This window comes from Lolium perenne, chromosome 3 (genome assembly GCF_019359855.2).
Source record: "Lolium perenne isolate Kyuss_39 chromosome 3, Kyuss_2.0, whole genome shotgun sequence".
NCBI lineage: Eukaryota > Viridiplantae > Streptophyta > Magnoliopsida > Poales > Poaceae > Lolium > Lolium perenne.
This window is the reverse complement of record NC_067246.2, coordinates 339,819,521-339,844,083: the sequence shown is the minus strand read 5'-3', so window position 1 is coordinate 339,844,083 and position 24,563 is coordinate 339,819,521. Positions and strand designations below refer to the sequence as shown.

The 24,563-nt window shown below is 41.6% G+C and overlaps 2 protein-coding genes across 3 annotated transcripts; one reads left to right on the top strand and one right to left on the bottom strand.

The window, feature by feature from the left end:
* Positions 1–6,981: 6,981 nt before the first annotated feature.
* LOC127345991 (syntaxin-61) lies at positions 6,982–10,480 on the bottom strand. Its single transcript, XM_051372528.1, has 7 exons — positions 10,305–10,480; positions 9,350–9,463; positions 9,079–9,192; positions 8,572–8,729; positions 7,668–7,758; positions 7,363–7,428; positions 6,982–7,223 (listed from the first exon to the last, which is right to left on the bottom strand). The coding sequence occupies exons 1-7, from the start codon at positions 10,362–10,364 to the stop codon at positions 7,113–7,115; spliced, it is 714 nt and encodes a 237-aa protein (XP_051228488.1). The 5' UTR covers positions 10,365–10,480; the 3' UTR covers positions 6,982–7,112.
* A 9,658-nt stretch (positions 10,481–20,138) lies between these two features.
* On the top strand, positions 20,139–24,563 carry LOC127345990 (thioredoxin Y, chloroplastic). 2 transcript variants are annotated; one of them, XM_051372527.2, is made up of 5 exons: positions 20,139–20,423; positions 21,498–21,586; positions 22,290–22,467; positions 22,598–22,704; positions 23,959–24,183. In XM_051372527.2, the coding sequence occupies exons 1-4, from the start codon at positions 20,256–20,258 to the stop codon at positions 22,667–22,669; spliced, it is 507 nt and encodes a 168-aa protein (XP_051228487.1). In that variant the 5' UTR covers positions 20,139–20,255; the 3' UTR covers positions 22,670–22,704; positions 23,959–24,183. The 2 variants fall into 2 exon arrangements, with proteins under 2 accessions (XP_051228487.1, XP_051228486.1); XM_051372526.2 differs by lacking the exon at positions 23,959–24,183 and adding an exon at positions 24,297–24,563 and having other exon boundaries at positions 20,140–20,423.

Sequence of the window (24,563 nt, the reverse complement as noted above, 5' to 3'; positions counted from 1 at the left end):
CAGTTTTATTTTACTTTACTTTACGTACTAGTTAGTAGTTACTTTAAATCCTCTTATTGCTATTTTCCTTAGCAACTTATAGAATAGACTATCTCCAAACTTCGGTTTGGATGTGAACGTAGCTGCGTGTGTATTTACACGTGTTAGCACTCAAATTTGGCAGATAGCCAACTAAGATGAGGAGGACCTGCTGACGACTAAGCCAAGGCGGATGTGTCTGGGTCTTGGGCCAGATTCAGGAAGGAGCCGGACGTTGGGCCGACTTGGACGCAAGGAGCAAGGCAACTTGAAGAGAGAGATCCAGCAGCTGCGCCAAGCAAAGCCATATATGGGCCGACTTACGTCTAAATGCCCATGAAGCAAGCCAGGTCAAGCGAAGGCAAGGAGGAATTCGACTTCAACACGGAAGGGTGACTACTTGGGAGGAAGTCGCACAGGCGCTTGGAGTCCAGATCTGGTACGAAGCCGTAGGAGGGTCCGCCTTAGTTTAGCTAGGTTGCCGGTTAGAAACCGACTTTGTAACATGTAGAGGAGTCTCAAACTTGTACGGGAAGTCCAGCCGCCTCATATATATGTGAGAGGTGACGGCCGATTGGAATTAAGCACACAATCATCAAACTTCAATACATCTACTTTTTACCCTCAAACCCTTGTCTCTGCTTCCGTTTCCCGGCGAGTTCATAGTATTTCATCCGTGAATCGACAACAGAACCAAGATCGATCAAATCTGGCTTGGTTCAGCCCATAGTCGCCGGAACCTCCAACGGGGTCCCTCCCGAGGAACTAGGGCTTCGGGTCTCAAAAGCATCAGCCGGATTGTCTTGCATATCGTTCTTCCAGCAGGCCTCCTTCGACATGAGTTGAGGTGCATCACCCTTGGCATCAAGGTACTCGTATTTTAGGTATGGTTGATCAAACACCTTGGCGACTCCCTATTGCGAGTGTGGGGCCCCATATAAAGTGCAACAAACCTTTTTGGCGACTCCGCTGGGGACGAAATTCTTAGATTGGATCATCATGGCCGATGATAAGATTTCCATTCCAGCCGAAGTCTCCATCGATAACATCATACGGCCCGCCTATGAAGAGCTTTTAGAGGAGCACTGCCTAGCTTTCGAGTAGTTGAAGAAATGGCGACAAAAGGAGTTCGAGGCGTTGGAGAAGGAGCAACAAGCCGCTGATCTGAAGGCCTACTTGGCCAGCTTCAAGAAAGACCGACAAGGTGTCATCGCGTCGGTCGAGAAGCCTAAGCTGCCAGCGATATCCATCGGCGTCTCCAAACCCCTTGTAAGTGACGATCCTTTTACTCCGGATCATGTAGCCATAATTCAGCATTACGTTTTCCAGGGCACTACACACGTATATGATCTTATGACGGAACACGCTACGGCTAAGAAAAACACGCCTCCAAATTGGCCATCTGAAAATCAGCTGGTGAGCCGAAACAGGGATAACCAGCTTGTGTCCTGGCCAACTAGACAGCCAACTCAGGTAGTGTGTCCTCTAGGTTCAGAGCCGGCGCTGAACCAAGGTTCGGTTCTTTGGGCACAAGACGGCCCTATGGCTAATTCCTCTCTTGTGCCGACTGACCCATCGGCCAACCCGGACGATCCCATGGAGAAGTTCAGGAGAGAATTGGACCAAATAGTCTATGAGAAATTCGGGGTTACTCCAAAAAATACAGTTTATACACAACCATATCCCGAATACTTCGATAAACTGCCCTATCCCCCTAGTTATAGAGTGCCCGACTTTGCCAAATCTAATGGGGTGGATATAGTAAAACAACTTGGGAACATGTTAGCCAATACTTAGCTCTACTTGGTGAAGCGACTAGCCAGGAACATCTTAAGTGACTAGAAAATAATGTCATATGATACAACGCAATACCACTAATGGGGTGGATATAGTAAAACAATTTTTGCATGAAACTTTTGATATATTAGAATGAGTAGAACATTATATGCTCTCTGGTTCATAAAGATATAATTTTATTTATGTAGAAAAGAGCAGCAAGCATGATATCTTTTTACCACTAATGTCACCCCATAGAAAAGAATGGGAAGGAAGTTTTGTGTTGAAGTTTTTTCACAAGGAATAGAGGAACACCACACCAAGAGCTATCCAAAAATGGTGAAGACCATAAGCTTGGGGATGCCCAAGGCACCCCACTGGACTCATCTTAAAGCTCTCGGTTTGCACACCCCTAAACTTTGTTTTTTGAGCAACATAGAATTCTCGCAAAAACTTGGAGCGTCCTTTATTAGTTTTATGTCTAGTTTTGCTTTGAAATAAATATTACCATCATGAAAAATTCCTTGAATGATTATGAAAGAGGTACTGAAGTAATTTATCCTATTCTTAAAAATCTTAATGAAAATAATGTGTATGCATATGTGGGAATTGATAAAAGAAAGTGTGACACCTTTGCTATATTTATGTGTGCACTTTAACCATAGCAAATACTTGTGCATAGTTTCATCAATATTTGGGGAAGTGATATTAAATGTTTACTATCTTTGTGTTCTCCTCGCTATATTTGATGAAAATGAGATATTATTAAGGAACATTACTTATACTTGATTGAGAGATAGTAGCTTTAAATAAAAGTCTATGCATCCCATTATGCTTGTTATTGCGGACTTGACACATGTTCAATGATAAACAATTATTATATCAAAGAATGGGTCTTTAAATAAAACTAAGAAGTGCCCGAGGAATAAACATATTCCTATGTGTCTTTAAAATATGAAGGTTGATGTATGTGTGTCAGTCCAGTCTTTTAAATGGTGAACCTCATCATTGAAGCATATGTAAGTCAGTTGATAGTATCTTTGATTGACCAACCAATCTCTTGCTAGCCTTTGAACCAATGAGCCATCAATTAGAAAGAAAATAAATAAAAAAGAGAAAGAGAAAATAAAAAAAATAAAAAGAGAAAGAAAAGAAAAAGAGGAAAAGAAAAGAAGAGTTAGAACCCAATGAGTCGGCTATTTTTATCAAGGTGAAGGGCTAAAACCAAGATGTGCTCGAAGCCTAGCCAAGTGCTATTTTATTCCAAAGGGGAAGAACCCCTGCCACTCATAAGGTGAAAAGCTAAGAAGCGAACACCTGATCCATTTCCATTCCACTATATGGTCAACTAAAGATACTAGCTACTTACTCATGTATGATTCTTCTATGAGAGTTTGAATGTTAAAATACTGGAGGAATACGGCATCCTCCCATTATTTAGTTCGCAATGTAAGCATGATGAATTACTAGTCAACAATTGAAGGAATCAAAGGTCTCAAAAACCTTGCTTATGATTCAATCAAATGCGATGTTAGAACTCTATTTGTTGCTACTATCAATTAATCATGTCCAAATAGTGTTGCCATATATTATCTCTTTTACACCATGCGTAGATAGCAGCACTCGAACATAGTGGATCTTTATTAGCACTTTTCTATTCATTAATTAATCTATGTTTCAAATACTTGCCATGTTAAAATGTTATGCCTGTATAGAGCAAAGTTCTTGTCAAAGTTTAGAAGCACTCCAATAAACTCCAAAGTTCATGTTAGCTTTATCACCTTTATGATCGAGGACGAGCATAGGTTAAGCTTGGGGATGCTGATGCATGTAAAATGCATACATGAACTTTGCACTTTATTGCCACATATTAACACATATTTGCATCTTATATAATGTTATTTTCATGTTTTATACTGTTTTTGGGGATTTTCTAAACAATCCCCTCTCCTCCGGTTCTAATTCTGTTTGGCAGAAAACGCCTCTTTTTAGTGTTTTTGACTTTCCAGGAGCTACGGGACTCGAAAAAGGGCAAGGTCAGGGGCCACGCTTCGGAATTTTCGTGACGAACAAAATGGGCTGAAGAGGGACACCAGGAGGTCAACAGGCTGGAAAAGAATCTTGGTGGCACGCCCTCCCCCTCTAGGCGCGCCACCTGTGCTCTTTCTCGCCTCGACCATCCGATTCGCTTCAATCTCGCGCCCACCGACTTGTTTTGACCTAAAAACCACTATATATATGACCCCAGGGTTTCGTCGAGGCTACGGCAGCGGAGATCAAAAACACATAAAACAGAGAGTCAGCAGGCCGCTGCCGGCGGAGATCGGAGGGGGAAAACACTGCCGGAATCGCCTCCGGTGGACTCCACCCCCTCCGGTGTGGTCATCTTCATCAACATCATCATCTCCATCACCATCTACATCAGCACCATCTTCATCTACCCCTTGTAATCTCTTGGCAAACATGATGTATGATGCAATATATTGTTTTCCCATGATCTATTGTTTCTCTATGTTGATGTTTGAGTAGTGACTTATTCATGGCAATTGTTATATAGTTTGTTGTTGGATGCATACAAGTATATGTTATCTTCTATGATGATCTCTTGTACTGATATATGAGTGCACACATATGTTGGGGAATGCATGAGGTTGTCACCGTTGCATGATGATAGCAGGAGGGACAACTGGAGCTTGACAGAAACCATGTCCCAATTCTTAGATTCATGTTGTATTAATTCATGGTTAATCAACGGGGGGTATAACTATGGGGACCGTTAATCTCACAGCGGTGGTTGAACTTTATGTCTTAATAATTCCCTTGTTTGTTCTTAATTGGCCTTGGGATCAATCACTAGTGGTGTATTTGCACAAGTTTATGGCTGTACCAATCTATGGCTTCTCTCTAGAAGAAACTGTAAAAAGACTATCTTTGTGCTTCACTAATTATGACAACCACACAAATGAAGTAGCAATTTGCTAGAATACTCCCTTGAGTTACTCCACTTTACTTCACTTCATCTCATTTTACTTTATTGCACTTTACTTTTCTTGCATTAGTTTTACTCATTGCATTTTATTTTCAGTACATATAGTTTCATAGTAAAAACCTCTTCACACACACACATTATAGATCCTAGCTTTGCATAGAAGGCCATATAAGTGGGTTATTGGGCTTTAGAGAATAGATAGTTCACACTTTCTCCAGCGTCAGTGGACACTTCTTCTCCAGCGTAATGGGCCAGACAAGAGAACTCATCGCTGTACGCAATTATGTCTCGGTTGCCCTGCACCAGATTGCAGAACTTTTCCTTCATCCTGTCCATTAGTCCTTCTAGGATGTGATGGCGCTTGAAGGCTCCCAGGAATTCTTCCCAAGTGACAGCAGTATCTGCAGGACGCATCTCGAGGAAGTTTTCCCACCAAGTAGCAAACCTTCCTTTCAATAGGTGAGTCATAAAATGCACTTTGTCTCCTTGGGCGACTCTTGCGTTTAAACCCCTAGCTAAGTCAAGAAATTGACTAAGTTTACCTCTCAACCTGCCACTAATGCCTAATCAATGCAAAGATGTGCAATCTCTTCTATTTTTGGATGTTGTGCAGGATATCACGTCATAGGTGTTGGAAACGGTTCATCAAGGATGTTGTCGGTGAATGGAATCAGGAGCTGCATTTTCGACGGATCCCGGTAAGTAGTACTAGTTAGGTCCGCGCGCATCTCTTTAATTCTAGTTTCAATACCATTATCATGCTTGATTATTATTTGATTGAATTATATTCTCGTAAAGTGCTTGAGGCAGGAAAAGGGGACTAATTTATGTGCATACTATGTTTGCGAGTTCATTCACATGACGACCAGTGAGCGGCGCAGAGATCTAAGACAAATTCAAGTATGTAAACACTATTCACAATTTTATTTTATTACCATCAATTGTGTTGAGTTTCATTCATAATTTTTTTATGATGATTTGCTATTATATACACACAACTCATATATTCATATTGATCTGCTTTAAAGATCGAAGATATGCGGGAGAAGCTCCTACCAAAGGACCGCCTACTAGCAATTCAAGAGGAATTGGCGGGATTTTTGCTTACGGAGGTCATAGATGAAACCGGAGAATACCGTTGCCACTAATGCCTCCATGTAAATTTAATGATCTCCATGTAATTAAATGATCTCCATGTAATTTAATGATCTCCATGTGTCATACCTGAAACCGGAGAATACCATTGCGGCTAAGAGAAAATTATATTATATATGCATCAACGTGTACATTATGTAGTACCGTAGAACATGTACTATACGAAAACTTGTTTGAAATGAAAAAGAATTGAATGAAAAACACAAAATGAAAAGGAAAACACAAAATGAAAATTAATTGAATGGAAAACACAAAATGAAACCATGGAAACAGGTTGATGCCTAAACCCTAAACCCTAAACCCTAAAACACAAAATAAAAAATAAAAACCCAAAAAATCTTTAGTCCCGGTTGGTGGTCCTCCCCCCAGCGCTCGACCAGCGGCCACGTGGAGTCATTTAGTCCCGGTTGGTAACAGGTCCTCCAACCCCCACGCTCGACCGCAGCCACGTGGAGGGACTTTAGTCCCGGTTTGTGGCTAACCGGGACTAAAGGACGGGACCTTTAGTTCCGATTTTGTAGTTCCGGTTAGATAACCGGGACTAAAGCCCGTTCCCAACCGATACTAGAGGCCCATTTTCTACTAGTGCGCCCAGCCAGCGGGACTTCTTCGACCAGTTTGGGGTTTCCATGGTGAAGATGGGGCAGATCAAGGTGCTCACCGGCAACCAGGGCCAGGTCCGCAGGAACTGCTCCGCCCGCAACCCCGGCACCGTCGACGGCGACCTCTCATGGTCGTCCCTCGCGCAGACCATCGTCGAGGCCGCCGTGGAGAGCCTCGGCTTGTAAACCACGTACGTACGTGCAAGCTTGCCAATGCCAGCCTTGACGGTACTACGTAGCTTGGCTGTCATAATTTAGCAAGGACTCGTGTGGACTTAATTGTGTCCAAATAAAATGTGATCAAGCCAAGGCATGATGATGTTAGGCTGTCAGCGTGGCTGTACATCTCTGTCTTGATCCAACCGTGTGTTCACAACACACGGCAACCAGTTAAGTTTAATCCAAATATCGATGCTTATCTTGTTTCTAATCAGAGGAAACTTGTGAACCCCAGACAATTGCCCCTTTTTTTTTTTTCTTTCAAATGTGCTAACACAACAGACAGGTAAAATGGGTAACTCGTACATATATTTCTACACAACGTATAGGTACACGTACATCATCCTACAATTCTATGTCAAGAACACTAGAACAAAGAGTACAATGAACAGGACGACCAGGAACAGGATCAGCATGATCTGACCCTTGATGCCGGCCTTCTTCATTACAGCTCCTACTTTTTTCTGCGCAGACAAAAATGAGAAAATCGTGTCAGTGACAAAGTATGCATCAGGCCCTAGTGTGTCTTCTGACAGTTAGAGGCACAAACTGGGGCATGAGTGCAATATAAATTGGTTCTGATTCTGAAGATGGTGAAATAACCTGCACGAAGTCGAGTCTGTTTGAAGTAGTCTCCATCTCCAGGCTTAGGTCGTTAATGATCCTTTCCTGTAAAAACACAGTAACATGTACTCCAGTTACTTCCTTTTCCATATATACACTTCTCATGATGCTACACTGTCAACAAAAATAGTAACTAAGTAACAACTGGCAACTGAAAAATCAAATAAAATGTCTCACCTATAGATGATCATATTACGAGATATTCAGTTAGTGAGCATCTTATAAGTCTTACTATTACTCAGACAAATCTATCAACCTAGAGCATGCATGCCAGTAGCAACTACCTGTCCAGACAGTTCTTCATGTATCGTTAGCCCTACGCTTCCGATCCTGATTACACTCTCACTGAGCTCATCAAGTTCATCATCCTGCTGCCTGGAGGAAATTCAATACAAGCATCAAAGCAATGCAGACTATATGAACTTCACAGTTGCAGTCATGGTCTATGAGTCGCGACTAATCCCCAAGTCGTTTGGTAGAAACTAGGTGACTTGCGACTAATCAGCAACTAATCGCCGAACTGGACCGACTAATTGCCAAGCCTGAGGGTTGCCGACTTGAATCGCCTCGGCGACTCAAAAACCTTGGTTGCAGTAGCAGACTATATAACCAGGTAGTTTCATGTTTACAAAATTAATCCTCCAATAACTACTTGGGAACTGAATGAGAAAAGGTCAAGGGATAATGATTGTAACCAACAGTCTGAGAGCATAGCATATTAGCACGAGTATTCCATAATAGCAGAAACACCTGTGAAAAATAATTGTGTAGCTCATACATAAAAGTAACTTTAAACGATAACTAAGACCATACTCATAAAGGCCTCAAGGGTGGAACACAATGGGCACATAGAGATAAGATGATTCAGTTGACTAAAAGGTTACATTACTCATCTGCTACTTAGGGTGTGTCAAAAGCAAAATCCTTGGTAAAAAATGGTTAGCATGCTCTTGCTTGCCTAAAACACTGTCATTCAGCAGACATAACAAACTTTTTAATCTACGGAAAGAACATCAGTCAAACACAAATTTAAAACTACTACTTACAAAAAAAAATAAGAATCTTGAGTTGGTTGTCCTAGACGTCATGTTGAACAGATTATAATTTTCTTTTTTACAGGGAAAATGAAACATGCTTCTAATCAACATATCTACACAGTACATAAAAATTAAGAGTAAGCAGACTCACCTCATGAGTAGCAGCTGTCTATCTGATTCTGAATCAATATAATCATCATTGTCTTGGGAAGAATAGTGGTTAGTTCTGCTTGTGCCCGTCAGGTCCTGATGTCTTGCCATTGCTGAATTGCTCTTCCCCTTTTCAACAGATGTCCTGACAGTACCCACCTGGATATGTTTGTCCACAGATACAAACCCAGAATAAATAAACTTCACATAGACAATCGTAGAGATAAAAAAAGATAGATATCGTTCCTGTTCCTATCGATCTTTTAGTCCACCACATAATATCATAACCAGTTGTAACAGTGTCACCCATGCATGCTCAAGAGTTAGAAAAAAAAAAGAGTGCCATATTTTTCTTCAAAGAAGGGAGAGATGTGCCTCATTCGCAATTCTACGAGATAGTTGGAAGAAAGACAGTGAAGAAAATCTGTAGCGTAATTCGTTCAGAACTAATCCTCAAACCAGTTCGGTTGAAGGAAGAATGAAAAGGAATGAAGTTAGATCAAAATACCTGATTACGAGCAGAGCCAATCCAGTTCCGTCGTCTGGAGAGTTCAACTTCATCGAGCCCGTAATATGCTGGATCTCTTGATGCAACTGTGATTGTCTTTTCCAACTCATCCACCTTCGACATAAACAAAAATCAGTCAGTCCAGAAAAAGTACACAGTTCCCATTAAAAGTTCAGAGTCGATATATTAGATGCCATACAGATTAGGAAATGATGGAAATCAAGAAGTTCAAAAAAAGGGGGTATTGGCATCATTTGCTGCGTTCTCATACCTGCCACTCAATGCTCTCACAGCTGGTGAGAAGCTCTTTGGTCAGATGAACATATTCTCCAGTATTTGAAGCAGCTTGCTCCCACCTATGGAAATTACTCTGCAGCTTACCAATCTGCAAAAGAAGGATCACTATCATCAGGACTAAAAGGAGAATACAGATGATACATGCAGGCTTATGATGCAATGTATTCCTTTAACTATGGGAGAGTATTAAGCACCACGACTACAAACGAGCGTTATCTTCAGGAATAACAGATAGATAAGTCCATGTGATTTGTGAAACTATAAAATACTTAACAGCACCCACACTGTAACAAGTGATTTTCTGAACTAAGAGGCCTGACATTATAGCCAGATAAGGAGGACAAGTTACAGAGCAGTATAATGTATCAGGTATTCGGACAACCATGCCTAAAATTCACGTGGACATATATTCACGCATATATCCCCATACTAGAGAATTCCTTAACAAACGAGCAACAAATCAGTTGAAAGACCTTCCTTGCACTGTTGCACATGATAGTAACTCTGCTTCCCTTATGTCAAAAAAATGATGGTGGAGCCACACGAGACAGCTGCTGACATACAGCAAGAGAACCTCCCTCGTCGACTCCAGTTCTGCAAGTCCATCAGGCAGTGTTTAAATTGGATAGACACTCTTCCCAGGTTCGCAACACAAGATAGCCTGCCTACAGATTTTCTCTCCCAGCAAGCATCATAGATATTTTCATCTATCCATTTGGTGGTTCCCTCAGCCATATACTAGTACTAGTACTGAAGAAGAACCTGTCAAAATATTCGCCTGTCACTATGCAACAGACAAGCGCGCACATACACACGCTTCAATCATTCAGGCGTAGACACGTAAACACAGGACGAAATTCGCAGTAACTGAACTGGAAGCGACTGATGAGAAGAGCAAAAAGGGCAGGGGGGGTGTGGGGGATTAGTACCGAGCCCTGGATCTCCTCCCGGACGATGTAGAACGGGTCCTGCGGGGAGGCGGAGCCCATGCTGAATCCGCGGACGAGTAGCGGGGAGGCTGGAATTCGATCCCCCCGCCACGAACCCTAGCGTCGTCGGGAGGATTTGGGCGAGGGATGTCGGAGGGGCGGAGATCCTTGGTGTTGGTGTTGGTTCTTGTCCTTGGGTTGGTCGGCTCGCCTTGTGGACTGCTGTTGGATCCGTTCCGTGGACTCGGTGCACGGATAGCACTCGGGCTCGGCGTACCTGGCCAACGGGCCGGCACTGGCCCGGCCCCAGCTTCACGTGCCTGGCCCGGCCCGGCACGCAGGTGGCCCGTGAACTGATGGGCCGTGCCGTGCTGGCCCACGTGCCCCGCCCCCCGGCAGCCTGGCACCGCACAGATCCTAGGCGGGCCAGGACGGCGGCCCGTTTGGCACGCGGGCCTGGGACGAAATTTCCCTTTAAGAAGATCCGAGTTGCTTCTATAATAGATAGGTTTGACTGGTCTGGTGGTTGGGCCGGGGCGTGTCAGGGTGGAGGTTGCGCGTTCGAACCATATTTTGCTGTATATTTCGTGCTTTGTTGGCATGTTACGCACCTGAATTTCACGGGCCGGGCTGGGCCCGTTGCGGGCTTTTTTCGCGTGCTGCAGGTCGGCACGCTAAAGCCCGGCCCGTTGGCCAGGTATGCTCGGCGCCGGCCTGCTGGGTATACGACTGACGTCACGTTATCCTCAAATTCAGAGGTATAGCACGTGATACGATGAGTATTCTGAATTTATGGCTCTCTTTTATACGCTGAAATATGCATCCACCCTTTGTTGTGTCAAGAAAAGCCTTTTCTGTGGCTCGTCGCATCACACTCATTTGAGTGAGTCACTGACTTGTGGACCACATACATGACGAGTTACATATCAACTGATTTTCAATCCCATGAAGATATGTGGCCATCCACTACTACCTCTAGAATCTACAACCCTGTAAGGCAATGCGTGGGCTTTATAGCTGGTGAGTGATATGTTCAATATTTTGCACCTACTTCAATAAAATGATATGTGTCTGCTTGTGAAATACTATAAACAGAAAAGATGATCCCTTGTAGTTGGACCCCTCATCCCTTGTTCAAAAGAAAGAATGTCTTACTACACTAATTTTTTTAGCCTTTTTTCAACTTTGGTAGCCTGAAAGCAAGCTGGGTGCAGACGACCATCTCCCCTCGACAAATCCATCATGGCAGTCGATGTCTCGATGATATTGAGGGGAAAAAGGAGGAAGAGCCAAGCACACGCTGAAGGGTTCGTTACATAGAAAACAAAAAATTTCTACCGTGAACAAGAACAAAACCAAGATCCAATCTAGGAAAAGCCAAGATCTAATCTATGAAGATCGAAGCAACGAGATATATGTGAGACTAACCCTCGAAGATTTCCAAAGCCTACGAGATTAGATCTCGTTGTTGATGTAGTCGATCATCCAGTACTGCAATCCGGCAGCACTACCGTACTCGGTCGTGCGTACGGTGTCGATGAAGCCCGTCCTCTCCCCGTTCCAGCGGGCAGCGGAGGAGTAGATCCCCTCGGAATCCCAGCAGCACGACGGTGTGGTGGTGGTGGAGGAGAATTCCTGCAGGGCTTCGCCTAAGCCGGAGCAGGAGAAACTGGGAGGGAGGAGAGGTGGCAAATTAGGGTTGCGTACGGAGCAGCTATGGCCGGCCAACCCACCCCTCTTTATATAGTGGGGAAATAGGGTTAGGGTTTCCCAAAACCCATCTAGGGTCGGCGCCTGGTGGGCCCACACCATGCCTAGGCGCGGCCTGGGGTGGGCCCGCGCCTAGGGGTGGTGTGGCCCACTCCTGGCCTTTCTCCGTCTCCCCTTTGGACTCCGTCTGCGTGACAGAAAAATAAGAACTTCTGTTTTTTGTTTCGTCCAATTCCGAGAATATTTCCGTAACAACTTTTCGAAATACAAAACAGCAGAATTCTTCCCGAACAATTCCGGTCCTCCTCGTGATGTCTTGGATCCCATCCGAGACTCCGAACAAACTTCGGTCTCCATCTCATATTCCGAATCTACTTATGCGACATCGAACCTTAAGCGCGTCACCCTACGGTTCGTGAACTATGCAGACATGGTCGAGACTCCTCTCCGAGCAATAACCAATAGCGGGATCTGGAGATCCATAATGGTTCCCACATATTCAACGATAACTTAGTGATCGATTGAACCATTCACATACGATACCGTTTCCCTTTGTCACGCAATACTTTACTTGTCCGAGGTTTGATCATTGGTATCTCCATACTTAGTTCGACCTCGTTACCGACAAGTACTCTTTACTCGTACCGTGGTATGTCATCTCTTGTGATCTTAATCACATGCTTGCAAGCTATTCAGACGACGTGCCACCGAGAGGGCCCAGAGTGTATCTATCCGTCATCAGGATGGACAAATCCCACTATTGATCCACATGCCTCAACTCACACTTTCCGAATACTTAATCCCATCTTTATAACCACCCATTTACGCAGTGGTGTTTGATGTAATCAAAGTACCCTTCCGGTATAAGTGATTTACATGATCTCATGGTCGAAGGACTAGGTAACTATGTATCGAAAGCTTATAGCAAGTCGAACTTTAATGACTTGATCTTATGCTATGCTTACTATGGGTGTGTCCATCACATCATTCACCTAATGATATGATCTTGTTATTAATAACATCCGATGTTCATGATCAGGAAACCATGATCATCTATTAATCAACAAGCTAGTTAAATGAGAGGCTTACTAGGGACTCTGGTTTTTTACACAACACACATGTATCAATGTTTCCGGTTAATACAATTATAGCATGGAGTGTAAACATTTATCATGAACATTAAGATATAACAATAACTGTTTTATTATTGCCTCTCGGGCATATCTCCAACAGTCTCCCACTTGCACTAGAGTCAATAATCCAGTTTACATATGTAAAGATATAACACCTTGGCCTTCTGGTGCTTATCATGTTTTGCTCACGGGAGAGGTTTCAGTCAACGGATCTGACATGCTCAGAAACGTATGTATTTTGCAATTCATTTGCGTCTCAACGCATCACTCATTTTCCAAATGAGTCGGCATTAATTATATATGCTTAGTCCTCTGGTGGAACCTTAATTCCGCGGTCTGAAATATGTCACTAATATTGTCACACACAATATAGCTTCAAAGTTCTGACACGATCGGAACTACACCAAGTTCTCAAAGAACTCCTCGACTTAACATCCTCAGTCATTTTCAAAACAATGACATACTCTGCCTTTGTTTGTAGAATTCGTCACAATATTTAGAACTCATCTAAATCTAGCATAGACTTCTTCTAGCTCATTGTGCTACCTTTTAAACAACACTTACCCTAATTGAGATTGAAATTTTATTTTTATATGTGACCAAACTAATATCGGTGCAACACCTTACAGCGATTTGTTTGTCATTACCCCATACAAAACTATATATATATCCTTGGTTCTTCTAAAGCACTCAGGGATATTCTTACTGTTGTCCAATGATCATTGCATGAATCATTCTGGTATATGCTCGTAACTCTTTAGAGCACAGGACATCTGATTGTGTACATTTTATTCGTGATCTAAAATCACTCATGTGTTTTTACTCATTGAGCGTCAAATACACTCAGGTCTTGTTAAACCTTCACATGAAAAGAACACTTTCTTAATTTATTATATTGAACTACTTCAATATTCATTCTATGTACTTTTAACTTAAACTTATTATGTGTTTCAATCTATCTTCATAGATCTTGACACTAAATATGTTTCAGTTCATATCCTTTCATTGAAGTTAATTCTCAATGAAACCTTTTTAATCAATTACATAATTACATTATTTATAATCAACGATATGTCATCTACATAAAGTATTACAAATATGTCTCAGCGCTCCCACTTAATTTCTTGCAAATGCAAGTCTCTTCATCGTCTCTGATGAAATCATAACTCTTTGATCATTTCATCCGGTGAAGATTCCAACTCCGTGATACTCACTTCATCCAATTGAAGTTTGTATACCTGTCTAGTATTCCACGGACCAGCAAAACTCTTGGTTTGTATCTAGTATACATCCTTCATACACACTTCTGGTAAGGAATGTATTTCTGCCATCCTACTATCATATCTCATAAAAGAAATATGTAGCGATTACTAGAATAATCCACATAGACTATAAGCATTACTACGGAAGATCTAATCTTATCGTAGTCAACTCTTTGAACTTTATCGTAAACAACTTTTCGACAAGTCGAGCTTCTTCAAGGATATTCCATCCAAGTCTATCAATTTTATAGATCCATTTAGTTTCAAAGAGTATTGACCTATCTTGGATTTCATGGCACTTAGCCATTTTTAACGGAGTCAGGGCCCATCATAGCTTCTTTGCATGCAGTTGGTTTATTATTGTTCAAAATCAATCCTTTGTCCACAAATCATTTATTTGATCACAAAGTAAACCATACCTACAAGGTTCAATAGGTACTTCGATCTCCATGACTATAACACTTTGTAGACATGGGAGCCATGATCGTCGTGGCTGCTTCCGGAACCATTTCCGATGTTGCGCTACTCTGATCATCATGCTCAGGTTCATAAACCTCATCAAGTTCCATTGTCCTCCCACTCAAATACTTCGCTAGAAACAATTTCTTGGAAATAAGTAAGAAACATCGACAAACACTTTTGTCTTTGACTCCATAGTGGAAAGAATTCCCAATTAATTCTCTAGGATAACCAACAAAGACATTCATCCGATTTTGGTTGTAAACTCATTTACTTATGCTACGCATACCAAAATTTAAGAAAGGACTATTAGGGTTTATACCCATGCCATAACTCGTATGGTGTCATTTCAACGGATTATGATGACGCTCTATTTAGTGTAAAAGCGGTAGTCTCTAAAGCATAATCCACAAAAATATAATGGCATCATTTTATTTTATCTCATCATTAACCCAACAAGGTTTGGATACGTCTCTTGGATACTCCATCATCACTATGATACTCCAAGAAACGTGAGTTGTAGAACAATTTTCATAACTCTCTTAGATGTTCGCTAAAACTTGTAATTCAAATATTTCCACCATGATCCAATCATAGATATTTTACTTTTCTATTACGATGATTTCCACTTCATGCTGAAATTTATTTGAATCTATTCAAATGTTTCAAACTTCTTCCTTATCGAATAAATATATCCTTATATATACACTCAATTCATTGTTGGAAGTTTTCATGAAGTAGAAGAATCTCCCGCACACAACTATGCCCAATGAACCACATACATCATCATGTATGTTTCCACTAAGTTAGTTGCCCATTCAACTCTTGCCCTATGAACGGTATTTCAGTCATTCTCTTTAGAATAGATTTGCAAGCGCCAAACGATTCAAAAATCAAATGACTCCAAAAATCCATTTGCATGGAGTTCCTTCATGCGTTTCTTTCTATCATGACCTAAATAGCGGTTCCACTAATAAGTGGAATTCACATCATTTGCCTTATGATATTTTAGCGTCAGTGTTATGCATGTGTGTTTCACCATAAAGATTTATAATAACTTATTCATCGTACATGGAATACTGTCATAATTCGAATAACTCATTGTTTTCATTTGACTAGAACAAAACAACAATTATAAAGTTCTTTATTATAAATCTGAAGGGCTAGGTAGAATGCCAACGACGAACACAATAACACTTTATTTTGTTCCAGACGTGCATTCCTACCATATTCCTTGTCAGTCACTTAGGCCATTGTATTCTTGTATTGCGTTGTTTCGTATGACACCTCATACCAACCAATATGGTACAAATACCCAAGAATTTCATTGTGTGACCAAACAGGGAATACATTCATAACATGTATATCATCTATATACACCTGAGCTAGACTTTCTAGTCTTTTCTTTCTTTCTGCCAAAAATCTTTTGTAGTTTCTCTTTTAGCTTTCCTCATTCTAAGAAAACACTTTAGCTTCAATAACTTCTAGGTCCATTGGTCAAATACCAATAACCTTGAGGTTCTTACTTTGAAGTTGATCATCACATGACAAGTGTTCCAGATTTCACTATTAGTAACCTTTTAATGTGATGAACCATTTCACTCATAATTTTTATCCATCAAATCATGACGACTTTCCGAGACCATGTCTGTACATGCTAGGCTCGTAAAGTTTAACCTTAGTACTCGTATGTGCAAATCTGGCTTGCACCCGTTGTATGCACACGTAGAATCTATAACACCCGATCATCACGTGATGCTTCGAAACGACGAGTCTTAGCAACGGTGCATACTAAGGACGATCACTTCATGGATATGTGAATATCGTTTAGTGCCCAACTAGTTGGAGGATTGGGACGCCTAGCGTCTTCAATCTTCGTACATTCCCATAAAACTTATGAGTTTATGTAGTCTCACTAGATTATATTCTATCATCTTGCAATACGGTCTTAGATATCACATATATCTCATACCTCGCTTATTTCTGAAAACAAACTTTCCAGCTCCTTACTTTTCAAACGGATTTGAACTTCAAATTTCACGGAGACAAGATGACTTTAGGTACTAATTGAAACCATTGCTCTTTGAATCAACAAAGTGAGGTTTACTAAAAATTTGCAATAGGACTTAATCATTTCTTGATTCTTTAACAATACGGTACCAGTCCGTAAAGTTTCTTATCAGACTTAACAGTATTTCTATCTCAATTACAAGACTAGCGCATGGTAGATAACGGATGCCAATTCTACAAATTTAATTCAAAATACTATTCAGACTATGTTCATGATAATTAGTTCATATTTTAATCTAATTACTAATGAACTCCCACTTAATACAACATCCCTCATAGTTGTTTAGTGGCACACGATCCATATCCACTACACCAAAACCGATCATCACGTGAGATGATGTAGCTTCAATGGTGAACATCAACATGGTGATCATATCATCCATATGACTCGTGTTCAACCTTTCGGTTTCCTGTGTTCCGAGGCCATGTCTGTACATGCTAGGCTCGTCAAGCAAACCCAAGTATTTCTGCGCGTGCAACATGGCTTACACCCGTTGTATGTGAACGTAGAATCTATCACATCCGATCATCACGAGATGCTTCAAAACGATGAACTGTAGCAACGGTGCATACGAGGGGAGAACACTTTATTATCTTGATATTAAAGTGAGGGATCATCTTATAATGCTACCGTCGCGATCTAAGCAAGATAAGATGCATAAAGGATTAACATCACATGCAATTCATAATATGTGATATGATATGGCCTTTCTTCTTGTGCTTTTGATCTCCATCTCCAAAGCACATGAGCATGATCTCCATCATCACCAGCATTGCACCAAGGTCCATGGCGCCGCTTCATGGTTGTCCATCACTTATAGCTACTATAACAACTACTTGAAATAAAGCTATTACATGATGAATAGACACGCAGGTCTTAACAAATTTAAAGACAACCATTAGGCTCCTGCCGGTTGCCATAATACAATAATGAACATCTCATACATCAAATATAATCATCATCACATCATGGCCATATCACATCACCAAACCCTGCAAAAACAAGTTAGACGCCTCTAATTTGGTTTGCATATTTTACGTGGTTTAGGGTTTTCGAGTAAGATCCAATCTACCTACGAACATGAACCACAACGGTGATACTAGTGTTGTCAATAGAAAGAGTAAATTGGATCTTCACTATGGTGGGAGAGACAGACACCCGCAAAGCCACTTATGCAATACAAGTTGCATGTCTAGCGTGGAGCAAGTCTCATGAGACGCGGTCATGTAAAGTTAGCCCGGGCCGCTTCATCCCACCATCCCGCAAGATGCAAAGTACACTAACTAAAAACAACAAGAGCATCAACGCCCACAAAACCATTGTGTTTTACTCGTGCAACAGATCTATGCATAGACCTGGCTCTGATACCACTGAAGGGTTCGTTACATAGAAAACAAAAATTTTCTACCGTGAACAAGAATAAAACCAAGATCCAATCTAGGAAAAGCCAAGATCTAATCTATGAAGATCGAAGCAACGAGATATATGTGAGACTAACCCTCGAAGATTTCCAAAGCCTACGAGATTAGATCTCGTTGTTGATGTAGTCGATCATCCAGTACTGCAATCCGGCAGCACTTCCGTACTTGGTCGTGCGTACGGTGTCGATGAAGCCCGTCCTCTCCCCGTTCCAGCGGGCAGCGGAGGAGTAGATCCCCTCGGAATCCCAGCAGCACGACGGTGTGGTGGTGGTGCAGGAGAATTCCTGCAGGGCTTCGCCTAAGCCGGAGGAGGAGAAACTGGGAGGGAGGAGAGGTGGCAAATTAGGGTTGCGTACGGAGCAGCTATGGCCGGCCAACCCACCCCTCTTTATATAGTGGGGAAATAGGGTTAGGGTTTCCCAAAACCCATCTAGGGCCAGCGCCTGGTGGGCCCACACCATGCCTAGGCGCGGCCTGGGGTGGGCCCGCGCCTAGGGGTGGTGTGGCCCACTCCTGGCCTTTCTCCGTCTCCCCTTTGGACTCCGTCTGCGTGACAGAAAAATAAGAACTTCTGTTTTTTGTTTCGTCCAATTCCGAGAATATTTCCAGAACAACTTTTCTGAAATACAAAACAGCAGAATTCTTCCAGAACAATTCCGGTCCTCCTCGTGATGTCTTGGATCCCATCCGAGACTCCGAACAAACTTCGGTCTCCATCTCATATTCCGAATCTACTTATGCGACATCGAACCTTAAGCGCGTCACCCTACGGTTCGTGAACTATGCAGACATGGTCGAGACTCCTCTCCGAGCAATAACCAATAGCGGGATCTGGAGATCCATAATGGCTCCCACATATTCAACGATAACTTAGTGATCGATTGAACCATTCACATACGATACCGTTTCCCTTTGTCACGCGATACTTTACTTGTCCGAGGTTTGATCATTGGTATCTCCATACTTAGTTCGACCTCGTTACCGACAAGTACTCTTTACTCGTACCGTGGTATGTCATCTCTTGTGATCTTAATCACATGCTTGCAAGCTATTCAGACGACGTGCCACCGAGAGGGTCCAGAGTGTATCTATCCGTCACCAGGATGGACAAATCCCACTATTGATCCACATGCCTCAACTCACACTTTCCGAATACTTAATCCCATCTTTATAACCACCCATTTACGCAGTGGTGTTTGATGTAATCAAAGTACCCTTCCGGTATAAGTGATTTACATGATCTCATGGTCGAAGGACTAGGTAACTATGTATCGAAAGCTTATAGCAAGTCGAACTTTAATGACTTGATCTTATGCTATGCTTACTATGGGTGTGTCCATCACATCATTCACCTAATGATATGATCTTGTTATTAATAACATCCGATGTTCATGATCAGGAAACCATGATCATCTATTAATCAACAAGCTAGTTAAATGAGAGGCTTACTAGGGACTCTGGTTGTTTACACAACACACATGTATCAATGTTTCCGGTTAATACAATTATAGCATGGAGTGTAAACATTTATCATGAACATTAAGATATAACAATAACTGTTTTATTATTGCCTCTCGGGCATATCTCCAACACACGCACACCGCGCATGACAAAAGGATAGCGCGTGAACAAGTTAGGAGAAACATGACATGTGGGCCCCACAAAATCTAACAGGCCGGACCAGAGTGACCGGCGTCGCCGGAGGTAGGTGAACCCGGTGCACAGCACAGAGCTGCTGAAACCTACAGCCCGGTCCGGGTCCACCAGTCAGGCGCCGGCCGAATCATCCTCTTCTTCTTCCTCCGAACCGGGAGAAGAAGACGGACGCAGATAAGAGAAGCGGGGTACACCACACCACACGCGCGCCGCCCAAAAACCCTAGGCGCGCGAACCCCATGGCGGCCTTCACCACCACCACCGCCGCCGCGCTGGCCTCGCCCCGTCCCGCCGTCGCGCGCTCGCCGGCGCCGAGCCCCTCTCGGTGGGCGCCGCACCGCCGCTCTCCGCCGGCCGTCGGGCTCCGGCGAGCAGCCGCGGCGCCTCGCCGGGGAGCTGCTCTCCTGGTCAGTACCTCGTGCCATTCTTCTCTTACCCGTTGATTCTGGTTAATCAAAGCAGCATTTTTTTTGGCAACTTCCGTTGGCTTATGTATGGAATGGGCGGAAATTGTACCTAGATACTTTTTGTTCGCACGGTAGAATGGTCGGCCTGAGATGTAAACCTGGAGCTGGAGCTACGAGTTATGCATTGGCATTCCTTGGAATGATTTATTTATCTAGATGTGGCACCTTCCCCTGTGATAGTTCAAAAATAAATTCGTTCAGAATACTAATTCAGTCTAATTTAGAGCAGATTGGCTCTACGACAGTTTTGTATTCTAGCCCTGCGGATAATTTGAACGAACAGTTTGATATCTCTGCTCCCTAGCTATCTTAGAGGTCGCAATGCACAGCGCAAAATCCAACTCTTTGCGATGGAAGGTTGTGTTAGCTAGATTCAGGTGGAGTTGTATGTTGTGCACATCAAAAGTTACCCTATTATTAGTCTACTAGATGGTATCTGCCCTGAAACCTTCATTTTTTTACAAGCAAGGGTTGGTTTCTTTCCTCATTGTCACCATATGGATGAGCTTATAAAAAATGTTATTTTGGCTGACCTCCGTTTGCTCATGCGAATGGAACCCCCTCTTACAGAGGGGTTTTAATTTGGACCATAGTAGGATAGAAACTCACTTTGTGATGTAAATCTGGAGCAAGTTACACATTGACACTGCTTCTACTGTGTTTAGAGTTCCAGTTCAAAGTAAGAGAGAATTGGGTCTAGCAGCACATAGTATGGTATCCCATGGGCAATGAAAATGAATAAATAGTTTGATGTCTCTGTTAGCTCATCGTGTCACTCATACCTTCTCCACGAGGGCTGTTAACTTGATGCAGGTGAATCTGCTATTTGTAACCATCACTAAACATGATTTGGAGTAGTCAGCACTCATGAGTCATCTAACATACTTACTCGTGCAACCCTCTTTTACAGACATTGACATAGACATGAAAAATACTCTGTATTTACCACCTACTGTTTTTAAAATATGTCTATTTCTTTCAATTTTAATTGTTTATATCTTCCTTGTTTGATAGGTCAAAGCTAAGAAGGAAACATTTTCTTCATTTGACGAGTTATTGGAGAACTCTGAAAAGCCTTTACTAGTCGACTTCTATGCAACTTGGTAAGCAACCATTAGTGAAACATTTGCTCACAAATGTGTATATTATATTCTCTTCATCATCGCCGTGTTAAGCCTTATGGAACAGATTATGATGGTGGAATGTCCTGTTCGGCTGTAACTACCCAGAAAGTATCACCAACCGTTTTGGGCATTGCACTTGGCTGGCCTGGCTCTATGCTCATGTTCTATGTAAATTCTGTGCAATGTATTCATATTCTGTTGTTTTCTCTTGAAATATATAGTATTGGTCTTTTCAATAAATTCAGAGTTGTTTTTTGTTCAGTATTTATTATTCAATAGAGAAAAGGTTGGTAAGCAGATAACCCTGGGCCTCTTCTACTGTTCATCTTGTGGACTTTTAAAATGCTGCTGTGCTACTTTTGCTTTAGTCCAAAAATTATTGCCATTTTAAAATGAAGTAAATTTTACTTATTTCAATGCCTTTGCCTTGCATGGTCAATTACTTTGGAAGTTTTGATGAAGAACTGCATTTTTCTTTCGGACAAAAAAAGGTCAATCTCAATGGTTACTCATCTTCCAGTACAGACTGTGCAAACTGGAAGAGCTAATACCGATTGCTAACGGGTAGATTTTATTATAGTAAGATTTATCACTCAAATTGCATGGCTATGTTGTAGGGATACCAGTGAAATCCAATACTGTTATGCTGTATATTTGCATTTATTTTTATTCTTTTTGATAGGTGCGGTCCGTGCCAATACATGGTCCCCATACTTCAAGAGGTGCATGAGAAGATGAGCGACAGGATTAACATTGTGAAAATTGATACAGAGAAATACACAAGCATTGCAAATCGTTACAGCATTCAAGCATTACCAACTTTCATAATCTTCAAGAATGGAGAACCTTGTTACCGCTTCGTAAGTCTGATGAACCATGTTTTCTCCATGTACATGAGTAGTTGTTCGATTAGTGCTAATAAAGTAATAAATACAACATAAGTATTAACATGGGTTTTGGGGCTCTATTTTTGTTTTCTGCTGGTATCAGGAGGGAGCGTTGCCTGCTGATCAGCTAATCCAACAGATTGAGAGTGCGTTGGAGGCCCCAAGCCCAAAGTAGGATGTGTGGCCAGCAGCTAATCTTTTCCATGAGATGTATGTTGCTACTTGCTACTCAGAACATGTCTTTACTTGTTTGGATATTTGTATTATAGATCATTCATTGTTAATTTCTGTTTGAGAGGCTTTACTGCAGTCACAGAGAAAATAAATATCCCCTTGAAAACTACTGTTTGAACCTATAGTACTGATTCATGAGTCTTTACATCATCTTATGAAATGTGGTGGTTAGGTTGGTCCCAATCTCCCAAATGAGAAACTGAAATAACTAATTTCCAGTAGGTCTGTGACATCTTGGACTGTCCGTTTCTGATTGCGTATATCCATCTCAATTTCAGATTGTGTATATCTGTTGACAAAATACTCTGTCTTTGTAACTCTGATAGTGGAATCACCAAAGTTAGTCTATTACATATGCTGGTTCACCATGATTATACTCTCAGGTAGCCCGATTTGACTTTCGTGACTTCAGTTAGCTACTGTATTACCACAATTCCTTTTGTGATTTCTATACAATTGCCTTATTAGGGCCTCCGGTTTACGTTGTACAACCTCCAACCAGTTACAGTTGTGACTGGCTTGAAGTGTTTGGAATCAATTAGAACTGTCATATCTTATACTTGATTCGAGTAATGAGCTAGGATTTTGTGTCGTACCAGACCAAACTGATTTGTTCCATGTTTTTCAAAGTATGAACTCTGGTTCTAGTCATCATTGTCTACATAGCGAGGTGATACTCACTTAGTTTCTGTCTAAAAAAAAGTATTGCAAGGGGAATACATATAAAAACATAATGCAGATCAAGGAAACTATGAGTAGAGAGTCAAGTCAAACATTTGGCCGCACTAGTCTTTAGCATGGATTTTAATCTGCTCATCCCTTCGCCTGAGTCCAATTTGTTGGAGAAACTGTAGTTCTGATGCCCTAAACTTCCAAAATCCAAATATATGTTTGATGCTCCATATTTCAGTCTTAGACAGACCGTAATTACTCTTCAAGTAAAGCGTTCCTAATAAAAAAATCTGAGCATGTATTGTGTACGTGTGTTTGTGTGTTGTGGAGCATTCTAATCGCTAGTAAATTTATCTAGTGATAGCAAATCCTATGTTTATACTTCCTCCGTTCCAATTTAATTTACGCAGATTTTATCTAGATTCGCATGTATCTACACACTAAAACGTGGCTAGATACATGTATATCTAGACAAATCTGTGTCAATTAATTTGGAACGGAGGGAGTAATAGATTGTTATGTGGCTTGACTCGCCTACCTCTGTTTCTTTTGTTACAGTACTTCTCTTGTGTGGGAAGAGTGCAGTATTCATTCTGAAGGATCTAGGACAAAATGACTAGTATGCCTTGTTGTAATTTATTAGAAATACTTGGATCACTTTTACATAAACTCCAAGGTTACTATATCTTCGTGTAATTCGGAACTGTTTGATCATTTTGGACCTGGAACACCATAATTGGACTGCTTTACATAAACTCCAAGTTAATCAGAGATTTGCTCTAATTATTTCCTGTTGGTATGCTTTTATCTTGGATCCTTGCTGATGCTTGATACTAACTTTGAATAATAAGAATTCAAAACAGTTGAAGCTACATTTTGCTTTTGATGACATGCAGAACATACGTGAAGAATGACCTCCCTATGGGTTGACCCTCTGCTGAAGCTAAATGGCCTGAAAATTTTGGTGTATATTTAAGCACACACAGAAGATGCATCGTGTTTACTATGTTTCTCTTGTGTGAATTCTTTCGAGCGTGAAGCTTTTTTTTTGGTGAACAACATTTGAGCCTCTGATTTCAGTTTGCTGTACTCACCATTTGGCATGGAAAATACCACATCAACATTCATCAACTTGAAATGTGAAACTATGAAGTTTACTTGAA